The sequence below is a fragment of the Ixodes scapularis genome, unplaced genomic scaffold, assembly GCF_016920785.2.
Source record: "Ixodes scapularis isolate PalLabHiFi unplaced genomic scaffold, ASM1692078v2 PGA_scaffold2__306_contigs__length_199485367, whole genome shotgun sequence".
In the NCBI taxonomy this organism is placed as follows: Eukaryota; Metazoa; Arthropoda; class Arachnida; order Ixodida; family Ixodidae; genus Ixodes; species Ixodes scapularis.
The window spans coordinates 43,216,314-43,243,228 of record NW_024609857.1 but is presented as its reverse complement, the minus strand read 5'-3'; the positions used below and the strand labels follow the sequence as shown (position 1 = coordinate 43,243,228).

Sequence of the window (26,915 nt, the reverse complement as noted above, 5' to 3'; positions counted from 1 at the left end):
GGCCGATCAGTTATTTATGTTTAGTGTGCACCGCAGTGCAGTATACAAGGGTCGTTTAACGTTGACCTGAATTTCTGCTATAAAAAATCGCTGAGCAAGTTTAGAATAAAGAAGCATGCGGAGAACGTTAACGTAGCCCTTCTCGACGATTCCGTGCCCGGTATGACCTATCTGACACAGGTGCAGCGGTTCCAGCTATCATGACATGCAGCGAGCGTTGTGTCTGCAGCTGTGCAGCAATATTGCTTAATTAAAATTCAACTTAAACAAAATTCAATTTAATTAAATCCAGTCGAGCTTTTGAGACGATTACAAGCACAGTATGGGAAACAAATGATGTCACGGACAAAAATGTACTAAAACTGTCAAGAGTTTCGCGAAGGACACCCCTTGAGGAATGAGCCGCACGGACACGTTCGTCCGGCCAGGATCACGCGTCCAAGATACATTTTACGCCAAAGAATTAGGAAGCTGTCAAAAAAGATGGCAGCGGCCCTTCGGCACCCACGGGGAATATTTTAAGAACTGACATAGAGTTGTCCTTGTTGGAGTTTTAATTTCCTCTGTAGGAACAAAAGTCTCGGGGAACCTTGAACGACCCTTGTACACACGAGCCTTTTCAGAATTCTCGCGACCTGAAACCTTAATAATAACGACATTCCCTTTCTCGTCCAGGTACACAGACGACACCCTCAGCGTCCTCTCGGTACGCCATTGAGGTGTCACGATGCTTGAGGTGGCCTCCCCTACTCGAGTCCAGCCTCCACGGCTCGAGGCTAACGGCACTTCGGGCAGAAGAGAGAGCCCCGCACGAGGACCCCAGTGGCCCGGACACCGGACGTTCCTCAGCATCTACAACGAAGACCACGGTCGACTGTTCAACGGCGCTGCCGAAACCTCCGGGTGCTTGAGCGACGCGCAAGGCGGCGGCATTGCCTGGCTGTGGATGGTCGTTTGGTGTAACTGCTTCATCTACATGGGAATATCGCTGCAGGGCATCACCTTTACCGCTCTGGTAAGTAAGTGAGCTCATGGCTTCGTCATGTGTGAGGAAGTCATCGAGTAATTTTTCTGGCGACCTGAATTAGTCAAAGCGCAAGTGCAGTCAGTGCCCGCCCTAGTCGGAGTTCTGTGAAACTACACGTAACGGTCGCTGAGTCATCAAAATAAATTAAATCTATCATAAGTATCAGGAAGCTAAGGTTGTTTGTTTATTTTAGAGCGCAGCTCTTCGGCGCCCGTTTCCGGCTTGAGCGGAGTCGGCGTCGCCGTCGGCGTAACCGCGCGGTGCATTATGGGTAAATTTCCCCGCTAAATCTAGCGGAGAAATTTCCCCGGTAAATCTAGCGAAAAAATTTCCCCGCTAAATCTAGCGGAAAAATTTTCTCGCTAAATCTAGGGGGAAAATTTCCCCGCTAAATTTAGTGGGAAAATTTCCCCGCTAACTTTAGCGGAAAAATTTCCCCGCTAAATCTAGCGGAAAAATTTCCCCGCTAAATTCAGCGGAAAAATTCACCCCACTAAGTCTAGCGGAAAAATTTCCCCGCTAAATTTAGCGGGAAAATTCCCCCGCTAGCGGAAAATTTGCTCTGGAGGGTCACGTGACCCCCGAGGTCACGTGACCCCCCCAGGTCACGTGACCCCCACGTGACTTTGGGAAGGGGGTCATGTGACCCCACCAAGGTCACGTGACCACCCCCCCTCCCGAGGTCACTTGACCCCCCCCCCCCCCCAGAACATGTGAACCTCAGTACCCTGCCCTCCTCCTCCTCAAGAGCTGCGCTCTAATTCGGCGTTACAGGGATTTGTAAATGGCTTAAATTTTTTGTGAATCTTTTTGGCAATACATTTTTTTGTGAAAAGGTAATTTCAAAAGCCTAGATACCAAAAGAATCATGTTTGTCACTACAGTGTGATGCGCGCTAAAGACTTCAGGCAAGCAGTGCACTGACCGAATGTTCTTACTAGAGTATCTTACTGTGCTGCTATACTCTCAAAATACAACGTTACGTTATCTAAAGATATAACGTCTCAGTTGCTTTTTCGCTTCCTTTTGTGAGAGCTTACGCTGTCGTGTGATTTTTCTATAACATTTCCCGAAACGGCATGCTTCACTTCTGGCCATGCGTGGGATCAAATCACTTCCCAAAAATGTGGACTCGTGCCTGTCCTGTCGACAGAACTTCTCTCTATCTTTATATTCCCTTCGAGCCGTCATTGCAGCTTCCATTAATTTTCCATTGTTACGGGGCGTCGCCACGGTTAACTGGGCTTGATTACATGGATTCCGTGGGTTCTCTCTAGGACACGTAACTGTATCAAAATATTTAAAACAGTACAGCTGCCGGTGGGTAATCTTCGATTACCCACCGGCAGCTGTACACAAGAAATTTACTTAAGTGTTACTTCGAAGGAATCATATAATATTTTCCTAACCTCGGTTAAGACTGTTTAGACGTTTAGACTCTGATGGCCGTAAGTTATGACCATTGGAGACTGTAGAATCGTTGCGACAATACACGTGACAGCTTTCGGCCGCAAGTTGACATTCTCCAGGGTTTTCAGTAAAAGATTAATGTTATGATGCTGTATGTTATGAAAGATGTATGTTATAACCCTCTATAGGTTATCTCTCATAGCACACAACAAACGTGTTAGAGAGTCGATTCGTGCGGTACTTGTTGTAGGAAACATTGGAGAGGATCAAGTTCGCACAGAAAACGTTACATCTTACGTGTTCAGTCGCAGGGATTCGTGCCGCCCATGTTCATCTCAAAACCGCGCGCCCCAGTTGGCTCTGCTCAGATGTGCCTGTTGTGCTCTGGACAACGTGAGGCCGGGGTCCCACTGCTCACACATCATACAAAAGACAGTCTAAACACGAGTCACCGTGGTTTGAATGCCGCGTGCCAAGTTTCTTCCTTAAACTCATTGTCATGCGACATTCCAAGCACGGATCTCGCGGTGACTCGCGTTCGAATCTGTGTGCAGACTGTCTTTAGTAGGATGTATAAGCAGTGCGACCCCGCCTTTAGACTTCGGCGTTTTGGGCCCGGTGCACAAATAAGTCACGAATACCGTATGAACGCACGACGCTGGTTACGATTTCTCGCGACAGGCTCGAAGGCGAGGACTGTCGGGCCTCGAGACGGGAATCATCCACGCCTGCTCAAGAGCATCCATCATCCTGGGCATACTTTTGGCACATGTCCTGGTACGTATACGCTGTTACGTGTATGCTTTACGACACTTTGAGTGCAGTGCACTCTACTCACTTACAGCTTAGGAAACGCCGGTCCGGGCAAGTCCCAAGAACCTTATCATCGATCCGCAGCCAATGAGGCTCCGGCGTAAGCCGATAAGAAGTTCCGATGAACCAATCGCGAAGCGAGATGCGTGATTAGCCACGCCTTGTTATTTTTCAGCCGCTGTCAGACACTGCTGATACACCCTGCAAAAGACACTCTGCTAACACAGTCTGAGGAGGCGTGTTTCTTCTATGATGGTTCTGTCAGATTAGTCATACAAAAATTGTCTTTAGACATGTTCGAAGCATATATATTTATCTACCAAGGAGCCATGTTTCACACCTGCTTGAGGGCCTGTCCGCAGATGTTCATCTCATCTTTTCTGCAGCCAACACCGCTTCTTTTACACTATGTACGAACAGTAGGACTGTATAGCTTTGGGCCGTCGGTCACCGATGGTTAGAACGTTGCACCATTATACTAACTTCTTTCACATCCCAACGACAGGCGCAATTGAACTTTTTTCGAGTAACGAGAGCCATCTGGGGAGTTGTCCGCGAACTACAAATGAAGGGCAGCCCAATATGCTTCCGCCAATCAGAACACATTGACATTGTGCAGTTGTATCGGCTATCAGTACTCTTGATACCCCATTCCATCGGTACTAAAAAAAAACGAAGCGTCCAAATAGACTAATTACGCTCGAAGATAGATGCTGACAGGATTGGTCGTGCCGGGCAGTTCCCGCGAAAATGGCGACAGCGGGAAAACGGGCCTGGAGTGTAGGCATGCGCATAAGCTTACTGGAAAAAGGTCCATTGTCTTAGTTTTCCTTACCGCCATAAATCAAATTCCACAGGCTTATACACGTCGATGGAAGCACGGAAAGCTGGCAACGAGGTTTGTGGAGCGTCCCCAATGCTACAAGAATGAAAGACAAAAGAAACACGATTCGTTGTCTCTGCTTTCCTTTCAACTGATCGCCACTGGATATTTTGGTCTAGAACGCTCTAGAGGTTGAGCAAGTTTTGTCGGTGCTGTATAATGCTAGCGCCGAGAGTAACTCCTGGTGGTCATTTTCCTGACGACTCCCGGTTCTCCCCCCTCTCCCACCCCGTCACCTATGCCGCAGTCTGTCAGCAGAGGCGGACTCAGTCGACTGACGCTTAAAGTCAGCTAAGCCCCGTTTTCATGCAAGAAGGCAATTAACGTATACGTCTTCGCCTCGATGCGCCGTCTTATGTCGTCTACGTGGAAACGCGTGGTCTGTGATCTGTTCCGTCGTTCGGATGAGGGCATTGCAACGACGAATGACGTTGGTGCCGACGATTCATTAAAGACAGGACTATTCACGTAACCTTCAAGTTACTTCTTGTGGACAAACGCGTCAACCGGAATGAAGCTTTACCGTGTAAGCGCCATTTGCGTCAATCATATTGATATGTTCTGCAGGAAGAAAGGCAAAGTAAAAAGCGTAACCGAACGTAGCCAAGCATTGGGTTTCTGAACCATAGACATATGTAACAGTATTATTTTCTTTACCAAAATCTTTTTTTTTTCTATTTATTTAACTTCGAGTTTTTGTCGTATTTGTGTGTTGTTCGTCTTTGCCCGTTTCGCTCAATATAATGGATATAAAGTATGAACCAACTAGCCAAAACAAGAGTCGCGACGCAAGATTTTTTTTTATGTCTGCTTCGTCAATTTCAGTTACACTACGAGCAAAAAGTAATTTGACACTGCATTATTTTTGTTCGGTTTAATTTCCTTCCAGTGTAGTGCCCGCAGTGATTCCCGTAATTTGCTTGTTTTCTATGAGTCGATTGTATAAATTCGGTTGTGTTCTTTTTATTTTATTTCAATATAATAAGAGATTGGAGTTGCCGAGCGCTCTAGAGGCTGGGTAAGTTTTGTCGGTGCTGTATTACTGCTAGCGTCGAGAGTAACTCCTGGTGTTCATTTTCCTGACGACTACCGCTTCTTCCCCCTCTCTCACCTCGTCCTCCATATACCGCAGTGACCGGAACAATTATTTAACATAATAAAGTCTGAGCTTAAAGATCAAGCAAACGCCCGACGAAACGGACCACAGATCGTAGGACGCGTGCGAAAGGTGGGCGAGTCCGACCAGGCACCAGTGGAATCCCAAAGTCTTGTGAATGTACGTGAGACGCGTGAAGCCGTGAAGCCTCTTTTTTTTTTCGGCGGCTCGTACAACCCGTTTGATGTCTTCACGGACATATACTTGTCTTGCCCCTTTTCGAGACAACAGTCACTGGCAGTTCAAGAAACTCAAGGTGTGACATATTATTTTCCCAGGTCCTGCTTCGTGATTCGTTCATCGACATTCTTATCGGCTAAATTCAGTATCTCATTGGCTGAGGAGCAACGATAACCCAGGTAGCACGCCAGAAACACTCCTAACTTGACAAAGGCTTGGCTATCTATAGGGCCATGGAGGTAGCACGCTTCTGGAGGCGACATGATGCCACCAGAGATGAAGCCAGGAGTGTGGAGGGACACGCCCCCAACAATGACCGAAAACGACAGCTGTTTTGGTCGCCCTAGGCCAAGGGCAACGTTACTAAAACACTCAGTTGGGAAACTCGCCGCCGAAACTTGGGCCGCTGGCGTCCACCGAGACCGAGCTAAATGCGACAACAGCGCCACTCTTTATCATTTGTCTGTACTGTGGTCACCTTGAGCTTTTATAAAGCATGTTTTTGCGTGAAAACAAACAGAAAAGATTCTTTTTGTTTGAAATTTATTGGAGTTTAGTACAAAATGATGGGCGCGTGATGTTTTTAAAATCTTTAGTTTACAGGGTTTGCGGCACAATTAATATTGTTTTTATACAACCATGCATCAGCGGTGCTTTCAGATAGCGCGTCCCGACCTAAGTGCATTTTAACTTCGGTAGCGAGTCGCGGCGCGTCCGCTGGGAAGACGGGGGTGGCACCCCTGTAACCTCTTCCGCTGTATCTGTTTCGGCTCCAAAATGGCCGATTAAAGCCAAAATAAAAGTAACGTGCGGTTCCTCGAGTGGCCGCTGCGGGAGACATGGCGGCGTTGTGTTCGCCATTAGCTCGGTGCTCGAGGACAGCTCGGGGACACTTCTTCAGAGCAGTCTCTATGGCAGTTTCCCAACTGAGTGTTTTAGTAACGTTGGCCGAGGGTGACCAAAACAGCTGTGGTTTTGGCCATCGGTGAGATATGTCCCTACGCACTTCTTGCTTCACCTCTAGTGACGTTATGTCACCTCGAAAAGCTTCTTACCTCCATGATAAGGGCCTCACTTGGGCCAAATACGGTTTCACTCCAAGGTGTTCGTCAGTGTCAATTTCAAAGTACTTTCTTTTTTGGCGTTTCTATAGCTTTCCTCTGGATCGCCTCATAAATGCCAAAGTGCCATACTTGAGCGAAATGTGCCACCTATAGAACCGAAGAACCAGCAGCGAAGATTAGAAGCTGGCACCTGTTTGGCAATCTAGGACACAAATTTCTCTCGTGAAAACCGAACAACCAGAAGTGAAGCCTATAATTTTGGCACTTGTTCCTGGCGATTTAGGCCCAGAGACGCCAGATGACAGCCAAACTACTAGCAGTGGAAAGCCTAACTTTGGCACCTGTTCGGAGAGTCAGGGGCCAAGACACCTACACACTGGCCGAAGAAGGTCAAGTTAGGCTACGTACATTAGCTTCTTTGGGAATATTTAAAGCCCGAAGTTCCCAGAGAAAAAAACAAAACAAATTTTGACCCAAAGAACTGTGGTACCACGAAAGGTGCTCAGAATTTGTAACGCCCTGCATTTCTTAAGCTCTTAGTCACTACAGTCGCCGACAGGTTAGCGGGGTGTGACTTATTATGGTTACACTTCTTGCTTTGTGATTGGCCTTTCGGTATGCTAATCGGCTAACGCAGCAGTGCTATCGACTGTTGAGCAGTGACTAATAATGTTCCTAAATAAGATGCCAAATAAGATGCCCGAGATTTGCCACGGCACGCGTGTCTTATTTTGCCACTAGCCATAAGTGTTTTTTTGTTTTGTTTTTCAGTTGTCCGTCATCTATCCTGCTTACCTGCTCATCCTTGGCATGGTTCTTCATGCCGCAGCCATTGCAGCCCTCGGGTATGCGTCACAAAATATGCATCACCCAGTCACCAAAAATGTCACAAAATGTTTGTTATTCAATCAACCTCGAGATTCACTTTTTTTTTTTTCTTTTTTAGCTTTCTCCTGCCAACTACGGTCACTCGGATCCCGTAGATTGACTCAAGAATTTAGAGACTGAAAGAGGAACATCCAGACTTAAATTTTCGGCCTTCTGGCAGCGGCAGCATAATCGCTAATTTCGTACAATATAACGCTCACAGCGAGCTCCATAAGGCAGAAATGAAGGGTTAATTTCCTATCAATGCATTCTGAAACTCCCGTCAAAATACTCAAATTTCCGTCATGTACCTTATTCATTCGTTCATCATTGCTTCTAAGATGTGTGAACATCGCCCAAACTTCTATTCATATCGACGACCTTTTTTTGGAAAATGCAACAATAGAAGGTCTCTGGTATACTCTTGTATTACTCTTAAAAATTCCCGTATGAGCCCCTCTTTCCGCAAAGCACTCGGAGAAACAATCGCTGCAATCTATGAAGGAGGCTCGAATGACAAGCTAATAAAATGCTTAGCCCCCTCTCCCTTCCCCCCCCCCCTCCACAAAAAAAAACTGTTTGTAGTGTGACACTGAGCGTTACGTAAGCACATTAAACGTCACGCTTAGTGTTATATCGTATTCTCAACTTCGTTATTCGCTGGGTTCCTTCCATTGTTTCTGTAAATAGCTGTCTCTAAGTCCTGCAGAATAATAAGCTCACAAATTTATTTTGTTAGTTATCAGCCCTATTCGAGCGCTCACTCCGTGCTCGTATCCAATATATAGGTCGCATTTGTATAACATCACCATGAGCAATCCCTGTTGCTATATCGGCGCTTCGATCGCTGTGACTACGCCATTGAGTTTTTAGAAGGAGAGAATGAAACAAAAAGTTCGCTCTTAGCCTTAAGAAATTCGCCGCGACTTAAAAAGAAATAAAAACTTTTTACGTTCTAGTGTTTGTGGGTCCCAAGTGCCAGTAAGCCTGCGTGAAGTCAGAAACATTCCAACCGAATATTGTTGCACCGCCCCTTTAACCACGTGTTGATGCATTTGCAGAGCCCTTCACTGGCTCCCTGACGACGAGAACCTGTTCCTTGGTGTGAGCGCGGCAATCAAGTGTGTCGCCGGGATAGGATTCGCAATCTACTTCGCTACCATGTACACCACTCTGTTCTACAAGAACCAGCAGTCTTCCCTGGCGACACTCGTAAGACTCAAAGCTTCCAGATGCGCGAGCCTTCTGAGATCGAAAAGGAAACTCTTGGACGCGTCAGAGTGGCGGCTGAACTGTCGCTGAGAAACTTCGCTTTTTCAGGCCCAGACGAAGTTGAGTCTCTCAGTGAAACATAGGCTGGCAATATGAGGATGGCAGAAGTTCTAATTGGGGTTCCTTCCTTCTACAGATTGCCGACGTTCGTGACTCGTTTGGCAGTGCCTTCCCTGTGTTTTCGGAAGAAATATTCTAGCTCTATATTGATTTAGTCATGGTACAAACAGTGCATTGCGTGTCCTTCTTCCCAAGTAAGAGGCCTACGTCGAATCCTTGTGGACACTGCTTAATTTCTCATGCATGGGTAGGTTCCTGATGTATACGTAAAACAGTGTTAGCAGGACCCGTTTTCAGTACAAATTACTCTTAATTCAAAGAACAGAAAAAAATTTCGCAGCATTCGGTTGGACCAAGCAAAATTGCAGTAATAAATAGATTCGCTATCTTTTTTTTTTTAGTTGATTTTGAATGAAATGTTTGTGCACTCTCAGACATCCCTGAGTGTCTGTTGCTCAGCGATGCACCGGAAACATCAATAACTATATTATATTTAATCAGTTCGACCACTGGGAAGGATAATAGGTATCATACTTCAATGCTCGTGCAGTCCAGTGACAAAAACAAGAGTCCATCATTTTGCCACTTAAGCCAACTGCCGATTGCAAGGTCACACCAATCGCCTTTTTTATTGGTTGAACTGATCAAGAAAAGGGAATGATTTATGTTCCAAGAAGATACCGTATTTACTCGAGTAATAGCCGCACTGTTTATGAAGAAAACCTGAGGGCTCGCTTTTCCATGGAGCACGCGGATTGCCAATCACCGCGATCGACAGCATGATTCCAGCGGTTCGCAGGACAGAGACAACGTTTTCGCGCGAAGATACCGTCTGTGAAGATTGCATTTGTATGGAGACTCGTGTTCTCGATCTAGTCATTCACTATGTTATTTATCCGCAACGCAATTATTGGCTGTATATATGCTTTGCGGGAATGTTGACACAAGGGCCTTGTTCATAAATAGTGCGGCAATTACTCGAGTAATTACGGTACGTTTGCTACGCTCTCTGGTACTTATAAGAGGACATGCACTCGAATTAGCTTTGCAAAACCGGGTACGGCATTGGAAAGCGTTCGAGAGTGTGAGCCACAGAGACGTGCCATCTATATGTAAATTTATATTTATGAAAAAAAAAATGCATTGGCCAGAGCTGGTCCGTGACAATGACACCGGAGCCCGTGCGGCCTCGGTATAGCGTCGGTCATACGGTATGTTCGGATGGCCGATATCAGTTCGGATGTCGAGTAAACATGTCAAATAAACAAGGCAAAAGAAAATGGCGCGGACGATCACGTGACGTGGTGCAAATGGGCAGCATTAGCTGGTGCGATATTTCGATTGTATTGGGTTCTGCTTCGGTGTATGCTTTGGCCGCGCCATCCTTCCGAGGAGGGTTTAGAGCGCCGAGTGGATATCCAACTCTCGCCCACAAGATCCTCTGGCATCGGCTGGTATACGCACCCGTAGCCCGTGGCGAGAGTCCGTATCTTACCAGGGGCTTTAAACTCGTCAAAAAAACAAAGTTGTGGCCGACGTTCACGGAGCGCATCGATTGGGCTATCACGAAGATGACTTCGCGCCTTTGTCGCCGGCGCCCAATCAGTGCGCTTCGCGAACTTTCGGCTCCAACTTCGCGTTTGACGAGTTTAGGGCCCCAGGACGAACACTACGTAGGCACGTAGCCCACACCTTGAAGGTTGTCAGGTCAAGGTTTAAGTACGACGACTGAAGAGTCTGGTGGCAAGCCTCCGACAGAGCCAGCAGGACTCGCGTAAATCAGAATCGATCACAGACAGAAGAGCTAGCACCAAACACGTTCTCGCGGACGCGCTGCGCAAATTGCTTGGTCACACCAGCGTGTCCATTATTCACTCGGTACCGTGCTCTTCTACGTGCCGCTTCACGTTTACGCACAGCATGATCTTGACGTCGAATGCGTTCCATCCTAACATCCAGGGTGAGACCGAAGGCTCGGAGGACAAGCGGCAGCAGGCGAAACAGCAGGTCGCGCCCTCTCCTGGCGCCAAAGTCAGCTACGATAACCGCGCGCATGCTCCGTTCGTTTTCTGCGACACGAGGCTCGCTCAGTACAAGAATCTCAATACAACTGACGAAGTAAAACATACTGCGACAATGGCGAGGTTATTTCTAGCGTCATGGCCCCATAGAAAAGTCGTTGGACTGGGCGGCACCAGACCCGTTAATGTGTCACGCTATGCGACCGCAAAATGAATGAATGTCAGTATACATGAATATTCGTTTTCAACAATGTCCTCTATACTTACACAGATCTTGTCAGAAGTCACTGTCGGCGTTGGCGGCGTCATCGGACCCATCGTCGGATTCGAACTCACTCAGGTGATTCTTTAAACTGCATAACACGAAAAACTATATTAAACAAACGAGGGCAGACGCTCACGTGACATATCTATTGTCTTCTATCATTGGCTTAATATTTTCACGCCCCTTGCTTCGTGATTTGTTCCCTGGCACTCTTATCGGCTAATACTTCAATCTCATTGGCTGCGGAGCCATTTAAGGTGTTCGGAAATCGCAAAGGCCTGTATTTCTTAAGCTAACTAGCTATAGATAGGTAACCATATCTATATATCTATCTATCTATCTACATCTGTCTGTCTGTCTTTCTTTCTTTCTTTCTTTCTTTCTATCTATCTATCTATCTATCTGTCTATCTATCTTTCTATCTATCTTTCTATCTATCTTTCTATCTATCTTTCTATTTATCTTTCTATCTATATTTCTATTTCTATTTTTATCTATCTATCTTTCTATCTATCTATCTTTCTATATATCTATCTTTCTATCTTTGTATCTATCTATCTTTCTATCTTTCTACCTAGCTATCTTTCTATCTATCTTTCTATCTACCTATCTTTCTATATTTGTATCTATCTATCTTTCTATATATCTTTCTATCGATCTTTCTATCGATCTTTCTATCTCTATCTTTATATCTTTCAATCTTTCTATCTATCTTTCTATCTATCTTTCTTTCTATCTATCTATCTATCTATCTATCTATCTATCTATCTTTCTTTCTATCTATCTTTCTATCTATCTTTCTATCTATCTATCTTTCTATCTATCTATCTATTTTTCTATCTATCTATCTATCTATCTTTCTATCTATCTATCTTTATTTCTCTTTCTTTCTTTCCTTCTTTCTGTTTCTTTCTTTCTTTCTTTCTTTTCTATCTTTCTTTCTTACTTTCTAGCTTTCTTCTCTTTCTTTCTATCTTTCTTTTATTTATTTCTATTTTTCTTTCTATCTTTCTTTTCTTTCTATCTTTCTTTCTTTCTTTCTATCTTTCTTTTCTTCGCACAAAAGAACAGGGGAAACGCAGGAGGCGTGCAGTGCTAGCAGATAGGTCTCTAAACCATACGCAGAGGCGTCATCTGGCAAGTGGCAGTGGCAGGAACTGCCTACACTCCCAGACGCTTCTGCCTGCATGCTGGCCTTCGATGATCACGAACCACAAGCCGATTGGAATCATGCTCCAACGGCCTTGAGGTCTCAGTGGCAAAACGGGTAAACGCATTGCCGCCCCTGAGTCTGCGTGCACTCTAAGCGATCTGAAGCGTCTACTTTCCCGCAAAAAGAAAACATCGGAGAACCAATCGCTTACAATCTACGGAAGGAGCTCGATGAACGACGAGGAAGACAACACATTTAGACCCAAAATCACAGTCCGTACAGCCGCACCGAGCTTGTCATTTCGCCATGCTCCGTGCCACAGCGCAGACCGTTTTGTCTTGTTTACTTCAGTTCTAAACATATTTTCAACCTCGTCATTTGTCGGGCTCTCTTCGTATAAATGAATACTGTTTTTTTTTTTTTTAATCGGTAGACCACTTGCGCTATTCAGCCGAAAAGTTGCGGGGATTGAGTTCCCCATGTGCTTTGCGAAAAAGCAGAAGCTCTAGAGTTCTTAGAGTGTGGCCATCGTGGTATGATGGGGATCGCCCTTCTAGTTGGTCAAACGAATTAAAGAAGGACGTGTGATTGGCGTTTAGAGTGAATCTTGGGGCAGTATCCATAGAAAAGCTTTTTGATAAATGTATTGATCGCTTGTTCACGGTAAAAGCGGGAGAAAAAAAAAACTTCGCTTACTACAATAAAAAGCCTTTTCTATGCTTCCAGGAACACCAGGCCTTATGTAAAGCTTTATGTTGGTGCGGATCAATCTTGAAAGAAGGACGCTAACGGATGCTTCTCTTCCTATTCGTGAAGCAAAAGAAATAATGCGATCCAATCGAGTGGCGTAGTGATGACATTTTTCTTTAGAAAATTGTGGGAGTGTCTTTCCCAGCAGTTTATGTGCTGCAACAGATTAAAAAAGTGTCAATGAACTGCATGACGTCGGCAAAAAAAAGAGATAAAAAAGAATGTAAGCCACATAAAAAAAGCCTGTGCTGCTTACGTTTCAATAGTAGGCAAACAGGAGCTATCCCCGCGGTTTTCACAAAAAAGAAAAAAAAAAGAGAAACGCAAGCGTATTGATACCATTACTCTCCGAGTTCTCGTTACAGACAAAGGTAGATGTTTGTTTTGAAAAAACGATTTTTGTTAGAATACATTTTTTTTTTCTCGCAGGTGTGGCTCTACCCTCTGCCCTACTTTGCCATCGGTGGTTGCATGTTGCTCGGAATTTTGATAGCGGTGGCGCTTCCGCTTGACGCCTGTGAGTCATGTGCGCCCGCGAGACTTCTGCGCATGCGCGCGCAACTGTACGCGGCAAGCCCACGCTGCAGCGCGGCGAAAAAAAAATGTGTTAGCCGCAGCCGGTCCGTGACATTGACGCCGGAGTCCGTGCGGCCACCTGTAGAGCTGTTCAGATCTCGAGAGAAAACATGTAAGAGAGAGAACGCGGAAGGAAAAAAGAGACGGTTGTGTCCGGTTGGATAGATTCTGGTCAAAAATCAGCTGCTTTTGCTCAAAGCATCCCATGCTGCATTACACGTCAGTGTCCTTCCCGAGGAATAAATCGCGTGAAATATAACTAGAAATCCCAACCCTGGGTTGATTCTAACTTGCACAATGATCATGTAAAGTTATATTACTGCATCGCTCTCTTGGATGCGAATCCACTACTTACACCTGTCAGGTGGCAAAATAGCTGTAATCTCCAGCGAATGGCATTCGTACCGACCCTCGTATGCATGTTGTCACGCAGAAATATTTAATTACATCAGCAGAAAATTACATTTGCTGTTCCTCTCTTAGTAAGTCAGTACTCTCGATGGCGGAGACGCGGTAAGAAACAGCAATGTGACATTGTATTAAAACAAATCGAGACAAAATGTGCCTCTTCTTGTGTTAAGAACGAATTGTTCTTAATTTTTATTTACTTTTTGCTTATATAATATATTCTTTTTAATTTAGTAACGCCAAGTGCACCATCTTCAGCCGCCTTTGTACAAAGTCTTAGCTCGATACGTCAGAAGACGGTTTTGTGCGGTTCGTTTAAAGGGTCAGCGATTCCTTTGACTCACACGGTAGTTTGGAGTCCTAGAGCTCTGCACGGGGCCGGGTCGACCCGAAAGCCTGGGCCCGTTCCGGCCCGCGGGCCCGGCCGGTCAAGGACCGGGTGGCACAGGTTGTTTCCGGACCAGGGGCGGGCCCGGGTCAAGTAGTACGGATTATTTCCGGGCCCGGGCCTGGCTCAGGCCTAAAACACGTAAATACTGAAAAGTTTTAATCCATCGTGACTTTAGTTCATACTTCACTGCGTAGAATCTATGACTTGTAAGTGTTCTATGATGTCTCGAAACTTTTCTACATCGTTTGAGCGAGTGCTACTAAAATCTAAATGTTGACATTCGCATTTTTATGCGTCTTTCTTGCCACTTAGGCTAAACGAATCAAATGCACCAACACCTCCCAATGGCAGCTTTATATTTAAGAGATGAGACACGCCTTGGGGCCTGTTACCGGCCCGGGACCGGACCGGGCCTTATCAGGTAGGCATTCCATCGGGCCGGGTACGGGCCGGACCTGATTACGTAGGCCTCCCGCCGGGCCGGGTTCGGGTCGGGTAAGACTAAGAGTCAGCGGGCCCGGGTCGAGCCGGGCCTCAGAAAGTAGGCCCGTGCAGTGCTCTAGTTTGGACCAGATGATCCAACCTACAACGTATGTGGAGGCTTCCCGGCAACGCTAGACTTGTTACGGTCACGTGAGCTTCCCCTAATAGTAAGAATGCACCGTCTGAATAAAAAGGAAAACAAGCGCGATGGTCTCCACTTATCTCTGAGAAGTTATATGTTGTTACTCCTTAGCGTTCTTAGCCCGCTTCCGATTAAAGCAACAAAATCTACACGTTCCTAGAAAAAAAAAAAAATCTAATATCGAAACAAAAGCGATAATGTGTTTACGAGCGTTACTTGAGAAGCGGAGCGACCATTAAGCCGGGGACATACTACTCGTATACAGCATCATACAAAAGACAGTCTGCCAACACGAGTCGCCGCAATATTGCTACGCAGGTCTCCGATCAAGCGCGTCAGTTTCCGAAACGGTTATCGTGCGCGGCTCCACAGTTCGATTGTTGGCAACGGAAGTACCTTTTTATTACTTTTGTAAATGCCGCGTTCTGGTAAATTCGAGAGCCCTGTTGCTTATTCGAGGTTAGGACCTTCTACGTACCGGACCTTCTATGACGATTGTTCGAGAAGCACTCGTGTGTACAAAAGTGGCTCCGCGTGGCGAGCCGGAGTCAGCCTCGCTTCAGCGTTCGATCCTGCTGTTTCGCCGCCATCGACGCCTGCGAGGCTAGCCCTTTTCTATCTTGTTTTGGGCACAAGTTCGGCCCGTTAAGCGTTTAGTTTCCCCAGTTATTCACCGCCCCATCATTTGTCATTTGTGACAATATCCGTGGGTCGAATGCCGCGTGCAAAGTTTCCTCCTTGAACTCATCGCCATGCGGCATTCGAAGTACGAATCTCGCGGTGACTCGCATTGGAATCTGTATGTAGACTGCCTTAGACTGCCTTTGGTACGATGTATAAGCAGTGAGACCCCGGCTTCGGGGACTTATAGCAAACCGTTGCGCGTGTTCCGCGGATACCGCGCTACCGGAGCCTTTCAAACATGATTTTAAGCGCGCGCCAGACCGATACCGTGACCCCTGGGAGCGCGCTTAAGAGCGTGCTTAAGCGGTCACGAAACACCGTAACGGTTCGCGGAACATCGTAACGGTTAGCTAAAGAAACGTCTCTATCGTCGCACAGTTGCCACCTTCTAAAATGGAAACGACGATCGTGCAGGCGTCCCCCGAGAAAAATTCTCGGAAGCCAAGAACGACTGCAGCAGCCTCAGCTTTCTCGGCGACGTCCGCTTCTGGGTGGACATCGTGACAGCCGCGCTGGCCGGGGCCACCATCGCCCACTTCGAGACAACGCTCGAGCTACACCTCAGCGTCGTAAGCCAATCTCGTCCAAACATTGAAGTCATTCTCTCAGTCGCTATGCCACATCTTCATTATGGTGTCGGAAGACTACCCAAACAATATTCTGCTACAGTGTCACGTATATTTTTAATAAAGTCTACAAACGCAACAGCATGAAACCGAAACTGTACTGGGGAGGAAGAAGAAATATAGAGAAGAAGAGAGTTGGCGGAAATCACGTGGTTGTGCAACTTTTTTCTTTTTCAATCAACGTATTTGCAGTTGTTTAGAAGCCACAAAAAGTGGGTATCATATTTGTTTAGCATTTTTAATATTGAGCCTGTGCCTTCGATGACCCACAACTTTCATCATATTTGGTGGTTGTGTCAAAATCAGAGAGAACTCCACGTGACCACGGAGAAGAGAGTGAGCGAAACTCAAACAGGCCACTTCTCGATCGGCGGTTTTCGGGCGGAAAGAATACGAATTTCGATCCTTAAATTGTGTTCTGGGTAGTTGGCCTCTCGTATATCATGCACAAATAAAAACCTCGACGAGCATAAATACCATGTCAGTGTCCCTTTAAGTTTCCTATATTTTTTTTCACACATACCAAGTCCGAACGCAGCCGACGCTGGAGCCAACCACCCGAATGAGAGCCGATCGACCTAGCGGCGCCAAAAGTGCGCCGTCACGGCGTTCGTCCTCTCTGTGCGTCTATATACTGTCACTTACTAAACCGATTGCGCACTGAAAAAAAAAAGCGCAGGATATCACCGCGCATTCACTTGACGTGATTGGCCGGGTGCTAGCGAGCGCACGAAGACGACGAGTTCCATGACGAAGCACTTTTGGTGCCGTTCGATGGACTTTATCGGGTCGTAGCGCCGGCTGCGCTCTCAGAGTGTCAAACGGAGCACGAACGGTCTTCCGACCAACCATAATTCACGGTCTGTCCAGTGCTCCAACGTAAACGTTATTGTAGAGACTGTCAGCTGAAGAAACTGAAGGCGTGGCCCTGAGATCTTTAAGCTTCACGCTTTATGATTCCTTCGTCGCTCACAAACAACGTTTCTTTTTTTTTTTTTTAATGTGTCAGCGGTTATATGGTTACTTTGTGTTCCTCCTTGCGTTGAGATGGCCGACATCAGCCGACGAAAAAGCGCGCTTCGTTCGATTCTACATGCTACAGAATGTGGGATGCTACAGAATGTGGTGATTTCGAAGCGTTCGGTTATACTCTTAGAAACTGAGCAAGCTACAGGTATATAGAAGGCTAGTTAGAACCTTGCCGAGAGCCCACATTCGTAGAATTTTAATCCCTTCTTGTGATAATCAGATTAGACAGCGTTAAAAGAGTATCTTTGTTCGATACTTCCTGTTTATGCATTCCTATATTTTCTTTGACATTTGGATTAGCGAGTGTACATTGTTTTTGTGTTGTTGTTTATTTGGTTTTGGTCTTTTTCTGCAGATCACAGAGAGCGAATATCACATCAACTATTCCTATGCCATTATATACGGAGGTTACGCCATCGGCGCCGTACTCTTCGGGTTTACCTCTTCGCTGCCGGTGAGTTACCCTAGAGTTCCTACGGAAGTTCTCGAGTTAGTGTGCCTTCCCAGGGAAGGCACACTAACTCGAGAAAAAGGTTGAGACGTTTGCAGTAGCAGAGACCATTAACGCTCACGTTTGTAAAGGCATTCTGTTGCCACTGAAAAAAGGAGGACGATAGGGGGAGGCTTCAGTTGTCCGGCCTCCGTGAGCCTCGAGCGTGCAAGCGCAGCCAAAGCACGACTGAGGGCAATGAGCGTGCTGGAGGCCAAATGTTCCAAATAGATTACCTGCCGTTTTCACCATGCCAGCGACTTAACAGTAGCGAAATGTTCGGTCATTTCACGGGATATTTTGTCCCAAAGTCTTTCTCAAACGGCTGAGTTTCATTCGACACTTTCTAAAGACGTGAGACGTTCATGCCGAATTCATCCGCTCGCACTTGTAGCCTTATATGTTATCGGGTAAAGGGCATCCACACTGATGAACACGACATCTGTTGTGCGCGACAAAAGTTGTATCTCCGTCCTATATAGGCGTGTGTGTAAAGGAGGCTAAAGGGCGGCTTCCCGGGTGCCTATGGAGCGCGGATGCAATTTTGGTCGTACACGACAAAAGTCAAGTTTAGTGTGGACAGTCCACGAAGTAAATACTTGGCGAAGGTGGAGGCTCGAAAAAAGGCAAATAGTGTGACAGTCGGCCAGAGGCCGACAGTCACACTATTTCCCTTGATGAGCAATGGAGCATATGAATTAAAAGATAACTACGGTAGGTTCTCTCGATTTTAGGGTTACGACTGAATTAGTGAAAGAAGTGTCCCTAAAGAACGAGACGTCCGTTACTTTTAATGCCTTGCGTAGTTTTTTGGACATCTTATCCCAAAGTTTTGTTTCGGGGGTCTACGGCGGAACCGAAGCTAAAGGCTCGAACATGATGTGATAAGCTGTATGGATATCGTGTGATACAATGCTCGTACCGCGGTACCGCAAAAGGTGCGACCGGCCTAGTCGCAAGAGCAGTTTCGATCAGTCAGCTAAGATGCTACGGTTGTTTTACTGCTTTGCTTCATATATGTATATCAAACACCTGTAGCAAATATTAATACTCAATTATAGAGCAGCCGACCGAAAAGCGAGTTTGCCACGATGAACGCAGGTTAAAGGGAGGGGCCATGAAACGTTTTTTGTTTTGTTTTTTTTCTAATTTCGCTAAATACTGCTCAGAACACCTCCCTAACGTTAATAACCGAATAAACTTCCCATAGACTTTCTTACTAATCAATGGCAGTCGGCAAATAAATTTGAGAAATGTGAGCATCGTTCATCCCCTCAACTCGGAAGCAAAACAAGCGGCCACGTGGCCTGGTGCCTTTTCCTTGCCGCCAACGTTGATCGTACATTCTAAGAATAGCCCGTGCGTCCACTTTACCGCACAGCACTCCGAGTGCCAATCACCGCAATTTACGGAAGCAGCTCAGCGAATGACGATGACGAAACATATGTTTAGACCTAAAAAACGCAGTATGAGTGGTGACATTAGACAGTTTTAGTGGATCGTACGCTATAGCTTTGCGTACGCAAGAAAATTGCGGGTCATGAGTGCGCATGCGCAGAACGCAATAAAAGGGCTAGCGCATTGCGTACGCACGCAACGCTGGGGATTTTGCGTTCCTGGCTAGCGGGCCTTGCGGGATGCTCTCGAGAGATCTCGGACTTAACGAGAGCGCCAGTTTCAAGACGGCGGTTGCCTCGACTGGCGCAACAAGGGCGACGTGATGTTTTCAAAGTTCTGTGTTACGTGAAATTGCGTGGTGTTCGGCTCGGCGATTCTTTCTGGGGCCAACCGCGGTCGAATCAGATCGCCGTGCGGCTGAAGGAGTGCACAATGAAAATGTTCGCCACTCGGAATGTGCGTCGACGCTGCGATCTGCTCAACGCTAAGCCTATTCCCACAGTTCATCGCCGACGGACGAACGACTCTAAAAGAAATCGCCCAAGTTCTCGCTTTGCACTGGACATCAGGGTCATGAATTTCATTCCGCGATAGCATTGATAAAAGGTGCCGTTTCCACGGGACGACTGACGGAGGCTCCGTGATCGAATTTGGCTACGCACTCGTACTCGTAGCCTCTGTACCCCGCAGAAAAGCGCGCTTGACGAGGCTGCTGTGGCTTGATCACGGTGTAAGATACACTCTTTAGGTGAGGACACGGCGGTGCTGAACGCGCGGCGCAAGGAATCATAAGTAGCGTTCGTTCGACGGGCATCCGATTCCGCGGCCACAGTGCCCACCGTGCCCACCGTGCCCGTATCTGCCAGTGTCGCCGGCGGCCAAACGGCGAAACGGCGAAACTGCGTGAGAGCGGAAAAATCATCTCGTTGCCATGACACCCCGGCACACCGTGGTCTTTCTGCACGTGCGACAACCTCGCTGAAGCTCTGCGCGTGTGGTATATGAGGCGGCACGAGCCGTCTTGTGCCGTGCCCACGGGTCGACTAGGGGTCGACGAGTCATCTGCCGGCGCCGCTTGAAGCCATAGTGAGAGAGAAAGAGAGAGTGAAAAGCGAACTTTATCGGCACGTCGCGAGGAGCGCGCTGTCCTTACCTGAAGAGTATTATTATCTTACACCGTGGGCTTGGTTTATTTTGAAATAAAATGATTGGACACGTTTTCCTTTTCAATATTTCTTTCCAGGAGCATGGTTGCGCTATAAGCACCCGGAATTCTACGGCTCTAGCAAATTTAACCAAGATCATGCGCGCTGTTCACTCGAAAACGTAACGCACAACTAAATTCGGTCCGAGCAGGTCATTTTTAGCGTACGCTATACTATTGTGTATTGCGTACGTAAGGTCCAGCAACGCTGTACTAAAACTGTTTATTAAGCAATGCAAGCGTGGCGTTTTTCATTGCTTAAAGGGATACTACAACGAAATTTCGGCACTTATTTTATGGTCTATATGTGTTCAAAGGAGCAGTATTACATCGAACACACCAATATCTTGTTAAAAAAGTCACGAAAAGGAATTTTAAAACGAATTAAATGATTAGCAAAGAGCAGTTGGTGGATGTCGCTAACGCCTCGTTCGTAATGCTCGTCTAGGAACCTTGACAGCTAGTGACGGTGAGTGTCTCGCTTCCGGCCACGACGAGAGAAGAGGGGAAGGAGGAACTCCCGTCTTGCCGAGAATCCCTTTTGTGTGTTCCAGAAGTAGCTATTGTCCCCCTACAAGATTATAAAAGATTAACCCGTCACTCGAAATTCGTACAAAAGCAGCCGCTTCGGTGGCGGGAACGACTAGGCCATCCTCTCGACGTCAGCCTCGCCGTAGCTTTGCTCGTCCCGAGACGACCTACGTCACGATTGCGTCAGATGTCACGTGCTCTAAGCTGGGCCCCGACCTATTATTTGAGAAGAACTACAATCTTGGTAGTGTACAATGCACGTTTCAGAAGCTCGTGCTGAGCAGGAAAGGACCAAACTATGAGTGACTAGAGTGCCTTCATACACTCGCGCGCTTTTGCTTGAGTGGTGACATCTCAGCCATTTTTCCGCTCAATCGTTTTTTTATGCATTTCGAAGTGCGTGCAATCCGGTGTCACTCAGCTCGAGCGCGTAGCTTTGGCATAGACGCCATCTTACCGCCCAAGTCACGCACCGAGTGCCCGAGAGCGTCACGCGCTGGCACATTCAGAGCAACAATGGATGTCTTCACCCTGAGACAGACAGACATGCAGGCACCCTATGAGTGACCGCCAGTGACTGCCACCTTCGGCACCGCTCGACGCGCTTGAGGAAGCGGGGGGTCAATAATCTTCGTGCGCGATCGTCGTGGAGAACTCACAAACTACGGCCGCTAAAACATAACATAAAAAGCAGAAATCGTCCGCTGGTGCGGCTGAAAGCGCAGTAGAAAAAAAAAACAGCGAAAGAAGTGACAGTACGAACAAGAAACCTCCTTGAATATGAAGATGACATCAAGCCGCAAGGATTTTTGACAAACATCAACCCGGTCAAGGCCCGCTGAAAATCTGGTGGTAGAATCCCTTATATCGGTTTTAGAGTGGATCGCGGTTTCCCATTAGTGTAATATTTTGCCAGTGCTCGTATTTCCTATTCGTAAATCGATATCAGTCACCTATTTTGGCTCGACTTTTGACCGGAGTTACCCTTTAAAGGCCGACCTTCAGAGTCGTCTTCTGCTGCATAGAAAACCGATTCCCAGTATGCCTTCTCTCCACTCTCCCCGCACTCTTCTCTCCTTCTCTCCCCATAGGAGCGGGTCTCTCAGCTACTCCCCGCAAAAAGGAGGAGGGTCTCCCTCGTTCTCGGACGGAATGGCAAAATTGGGGGAGAGTTTCCTTCTTTATGCTTTTTTGTCAGCCTTTAAGCCTGAAACACGAGTGATGTAAAATCGCGTCGCGTCGCTCCGTTAAGTAGCAACCATAGGAACCGCCGCTGACGCTATGACGTCCGAAACGAACGTCGCGTCGCCACGTCACAGCGTCAGCGAGGGTGTTTAAGGGCCCTGTTATACTCCGACGTTGAGCGCAGCGAACGCAGCGTAGCGCAGAACGCGTGGGTTTCATTGGCCGACGAGCAGTTACTCGATATCTGCGACCAATCAGTATCTGTGTGCGCTGCGCTACACTCTAAAAGATGTCTGTGCATATACTTTCACGCACAGCACTCGGAGAGCCAATCACGGCAACTCACCGAGGCAGCTCAGCGAATGACGATGCTGAAACATATGTTTAGACCAAAAAACGCAGTCTGAGTTGTGACATTAAGCAATGCAAAACGTCACGCTTGCGTTGTTTAATGTCACAACTCAGAGTGCGTTTTATGGTCTAAACATATGTTTCGGCATCGTCATTCGCTGAGCTACCTCTGTGGGTTGCGGTGATTGGTTCTCCTTGTGCTGTGCGGGAATGTATATGCACAGACTTTTTTTTAGAGTGTACGCCGCCTTTGCTACGCTCGACGCCGGTGTATACACTCTAAGAAATGCGTGCGCGTTTACTTACCCGCAAAACACTCGAAGAGCCAATCTCTGCGATCTGCGAAATCAACTAAGCGAATGACAAGGCGGAGCATCCGTTTAGACATAAAAATAAAGTCTGCGCTGTGGCATTACGCAATGCAAAGCGTCATGGTTGCATTGTTGCATTCATGGATATAAAACTCGAGATTCAGGAACACAGAAGGGGACGAACACAACACAACGTCTTGAGAAGTTGTGTTGTGTTCGTCCCCTTCTATGTTCCTGAGTCTCGGGTTTTATTTCCATGAATCATCACCAGCTCGCTTGTTTTTAAGTATTATTATGGTTGCATTGCGTAGTGTCACAACGCAGACTTCAATTTGAGGTTTAAGCAGATGTTGCGCCTCATCATTCGCTGAGCTGATTTCGTAGATCGCAGAGACTGGCACTTCGAGTGTTTTGCGGGTAAGTAGATGCGCAAGCATTTCTTACAGCCTTAAGGCTCGCCGCTCAGAGGGGGGACGCAAAGCGATGTTTGCTCACCTGTTTCGCTCTTTACTCTGCAGCCTCTGAGCGCCTATTGTGCCGTTTTTATATTTCATGGAAGCATTATAAATCTGTCAGCCGTTTTTTGCATTGAAAAAAAGGTGGCGGTGGAACATGAGTCGTTTATTAATAGCTTGTCCCTGTCTGATCGTTGCAGAAAGCGGAGGCCTTCGTCGTGTTCGTTGCGCAGCTCATCTCAGCCGTCGCTTTCTTGTTCGTCGGTCCCGCCCACTTCCTGCCCATTCCAACGTAAGCGAGTTTCCATCTGAGACAATCTTAATGTATTTCTACCCTTCTGCGTGTTAATGCCTGCACTCATATTTTTTTTTCCTTATTTATATAGTACAATAAATAGTTCAGGCAACTTGTAAGCGCAAAAAGACACAGCCACGATGACGGGGACATGGAAAAGCCCTTCTTCGTGTCCGTCTCTGTTTGAGCTTACAAGTTTCCTAAACACAAATATTCTTCACGCTCGTATACACCGCTCTCTATTCATGCCGTGAATCATAAGCTATGTAGCGTACACATTTCAATGAGCTTGAACAAGAAATCAAAATGATTCGAAAACTACAAACTGCACTCAACAAGGGAGTCATTAAAAGTTCAAAGACGAAGGGCAAATGCTCAAATCAATCAATCAATCAATCAGTCAATCAATCAGTTAATAATTTTTTTATTTATCCCCCAGAAACTTCTACAAAAAGCCTGTATGGGGCTTTTCTGCAATAAAGTTCCTTGATGTGTTTGTATCAAATGCTCTAGTGTGCAGGCATCCCAAATTATTATTAAAACAAATGTAACTATAAACATAACTTCCATATCTTACCCGTGAACACTTTAAAAAAAAACGCACAACTAAAATATTTTAAATAAATTTCTTTGAGATAATGTGGAAGCTACAACTGGCACTTGCTTCGCTAATCACCAAAAAAAAACTTGCCGTCTGTCTGTTTTCTTTTTTGTTTTTTTTTTTTACTTTTTTGCTTTTGAACATTTGACAATTTAAGTGTACAGCCTCAGAGGCTCCTGCACGTATCCATGCTCCACGGCGCCCTCGAATCACCCATCATTTGTGTTCCCTTCATCAGATCAACCAATAGGAAGTGCGCACGACATCACGCTCGGGTTGACGTGCATGCAGTCTAAATATTAAAAAACGTGGGCTCTTTTTTTTTTTTTTTTTTTTTTTTTATTGCTGAGATTGCGCGTCACTTGAATCGCGATACCGACCACCCTTCGGGTTAGTTGAAACAATTAGAGGAAGCTAAATGATTGGCGTTCCCAGCGCAGTGCATTGCGGTGCAATACATACACACGTAGGCGCTCCTGAGCAGCGATGCCAGATATAAACGTCGTCGCGACACCAAGCACTAATCAAAATTTCACCAAATTTTACCAGACGACATAAGTTGGCGTAAAACAATGTCTGGGAAGATCAAGCATTTGTATAAAACCATAATTTAAGAAGACCGTAAATTAAATCTGACCGGTTTCAGATACACATCTGCACATTTCTCAGCGGGCTGTAAGTAATGAAATTACTCTGAAACAAATCGTATCAACGGAACGCGAACGTCATCATGCTCGTTGCAATGTCACGACAAGAAAAAAAAATACAACATGTTATGCGCATTGTTTACGCAATGCGTAGATTAGCTGCTTAGCAAGATTCGATTGGCAGACAAAAAAAAAACTATTTTTTTTGCGTTTGAAACATTTGCATACTGTCACGAATAAAAAAATGAAAGACGTTTACAAATGTCTGTAAAGCGAAATTAGAGCGCAGCTGTTGAGGAGGAGGAGGAGGAGGGGAGGGTACGGAGGGAAGGGTATGCCCCGCCTCCTCCTCCGTACCCTTTCCTCCTCTCCCTCGTATCCCCCTCCTCTATTCCCTTCTCTCCCTTCCTCCAATTCACGTTTCCCGCCAATTTTACCAGGGAAAGTGAAGTCACATGGCTTGGTACACGTCACCTGTGAACAAACTCAATTTCCCAGCTAGATTTAGCGGGAAAATTGACGTCACCTGACCTAAACACCAATTCAATTCCCTGCTAAATTTAGTGGGAATTGAATTGGTGTTGAGGTCATGCGACGTCAATTTTCCCGTTAAATTTAGCGTGGTTATCACGGCGTTGACGGCGACGCCGATGGTGACGCCGACGCCGCTCAACCCGGAAACGGGCGCCTAAGAGTTGCGCTCTAAAACTAACTTGATTAATAAAACTTAAAATGAACGTTTAATGCAACGAACTCGTGCCAAAAAAAAACATAAAGTAACAAAGACCGCTTTGATGGCAACGGAAGGACAACTGACTAAAGCAGCCATGCGAAGCTCCTTTTGTGAGCGCGGAGGTATTCAGAGGTTTCCGAGCTCCAGCAAACAACAAGATTCTCGAGTTATCTAGAACATTCCAGTCATGGCAAAAAAAAAAAAGGTAAAAAGGACAAGCGCTGGCGGGAATCAAACCCTAGCCAGGTGCGTGGGAGTCGAGCACGCTGCTGACTCAGCTATTCGCACAGGGCATTACTCCCCTCTTGAAAAGAAAAGAATAGAATAGAATAATCTTTATTGGCTCAAGAGAACCGTAGCTCCGCGGAAATGCGACAGCCTGTACCATTGAGGCCCGCGGTGCCACGTCTAGTGATGATGATGATGAGATGATATGCACAAGGGGAGGACGACGCGGCCTTCTCTACATCGTAAGCACCGTTGCTTGAAGGTTCGGGGTTTGCCAAGACACTTCTACCAGCTGGTAGAAGTGTCTTGGCAAAGGGTGGTGTCCGGATGCTTAACTGTGCGTTGGGGCTGAAAAAGCCCTTGCGGTTTTGTGGTGATCAGCATGACGTTCTCTTCTGATCCGCCTCACGAGTCTTGAAGGTGCGGCGGAAGTGCATGCCAGTAGGCCAGCGAGACAAGGTTACCTTCGGCGCGCTGTTCAATGCACGTTCTGGATGCTAAAGCCCTGGTGGTTGATGGTGCGGTCGCTCGCTTTGTTGAAGGCAACGGCTCCAGGTGGTGGCCCAGTTGAAGTACCGTATTTACTCGAGTAATAGTTGCACTATTTATGAACAAGGCCCTTGCGTCTGCTTTACCACAGAGCACTTATACAGCCAATCATCGCGTTGCACAAAAATAACATAGTGAATAACTAGATCGAGAGCACCATACAGATGCAATCTTCACAGATGGTATCTTCGCGCGAAGACGCTATCTCTGTCCTGTAAAACGCTGGGATCATGCTGCTGATCGTGGTGATTGGCAAGCCGCATGCTCCGCGGAAAAGCGAACCCTCAGGTTTTCCTCATAAACGGTGAGGCTACTACTCGAGTAAATATGGTAGACGGTAGACGGCTGCCACTCCCAATGCATTGACGTCCAGGGTTAGAACGTAGCGCCGCGGTTACCCGGTGTAACTTCTTGTCATCCCCCCCCCCCCCCCAAAAAAAAAAAAAAAAAGAAAACAGAAGGCATCGTTTTGATGCAAAACAAAATAAATGGACAACTCAGAACAAGAGAAGGGCAGACTACAGAGTAACCTAAAACACAGATGTTCACAGTCCTATCGATTATAGTTCAGTTCGAGTCGGACGATGTGAACCACCTTCGGGTTGCAGAGGGCGGCGCGACAATGTTCATGTTCCGTCGGGCAACGGTTTGCAGTTTAGGTCCCTCAGGTAGCGAAT

The 26,915-nt window shown here is 46.6% G+C and overlaps 1 protein-coding gene across 1 annotated transcript in view; it reads left to right on the top strand.

The window, feature by feature from the left end:
* Positions 1-727: 727 nt before the first annotated feature.
* LOC8028410 (MFS-type transporter SLC18B1) overlaps positions 728-26,915 on the top strand; it is a 40,706-nt gene continuing 14,518 nt past the window's right edge. The window contains exons 1-9 of the mRNA XM_029981566.4: positions 728-1,015; positions 3,119-3,214; positions 7,305-7,378; positions 8,462-8,612; positions 11,025-11,093; positions 13,351-13,438; positions 16,020-16,174; positions 17,616-17,714; positions 23,386-23,477. Coding sequence (XP_029837426.2) covers positions 728-1,015; positions 3,119-3,214; positions 7,305-7,378; positions 8,462-8,612; positions 11,025-11,093; positions 13,351-13,438; positions 16,020-16,174; positions 17,616-17,714; positions 23,386-23,477 — 1,112 coding nt within the window. The remainder of the gene's footprint in view (positions 1,016-3,118; positions 3,215-7,304; positions 7,379-8,461; positions 8,613-11,024; positions 11,094-13,350; positions 13,439-16,019; positions 16,175-17,615; positions 17,715-23,385; positions 23,478-26,915) is intronic.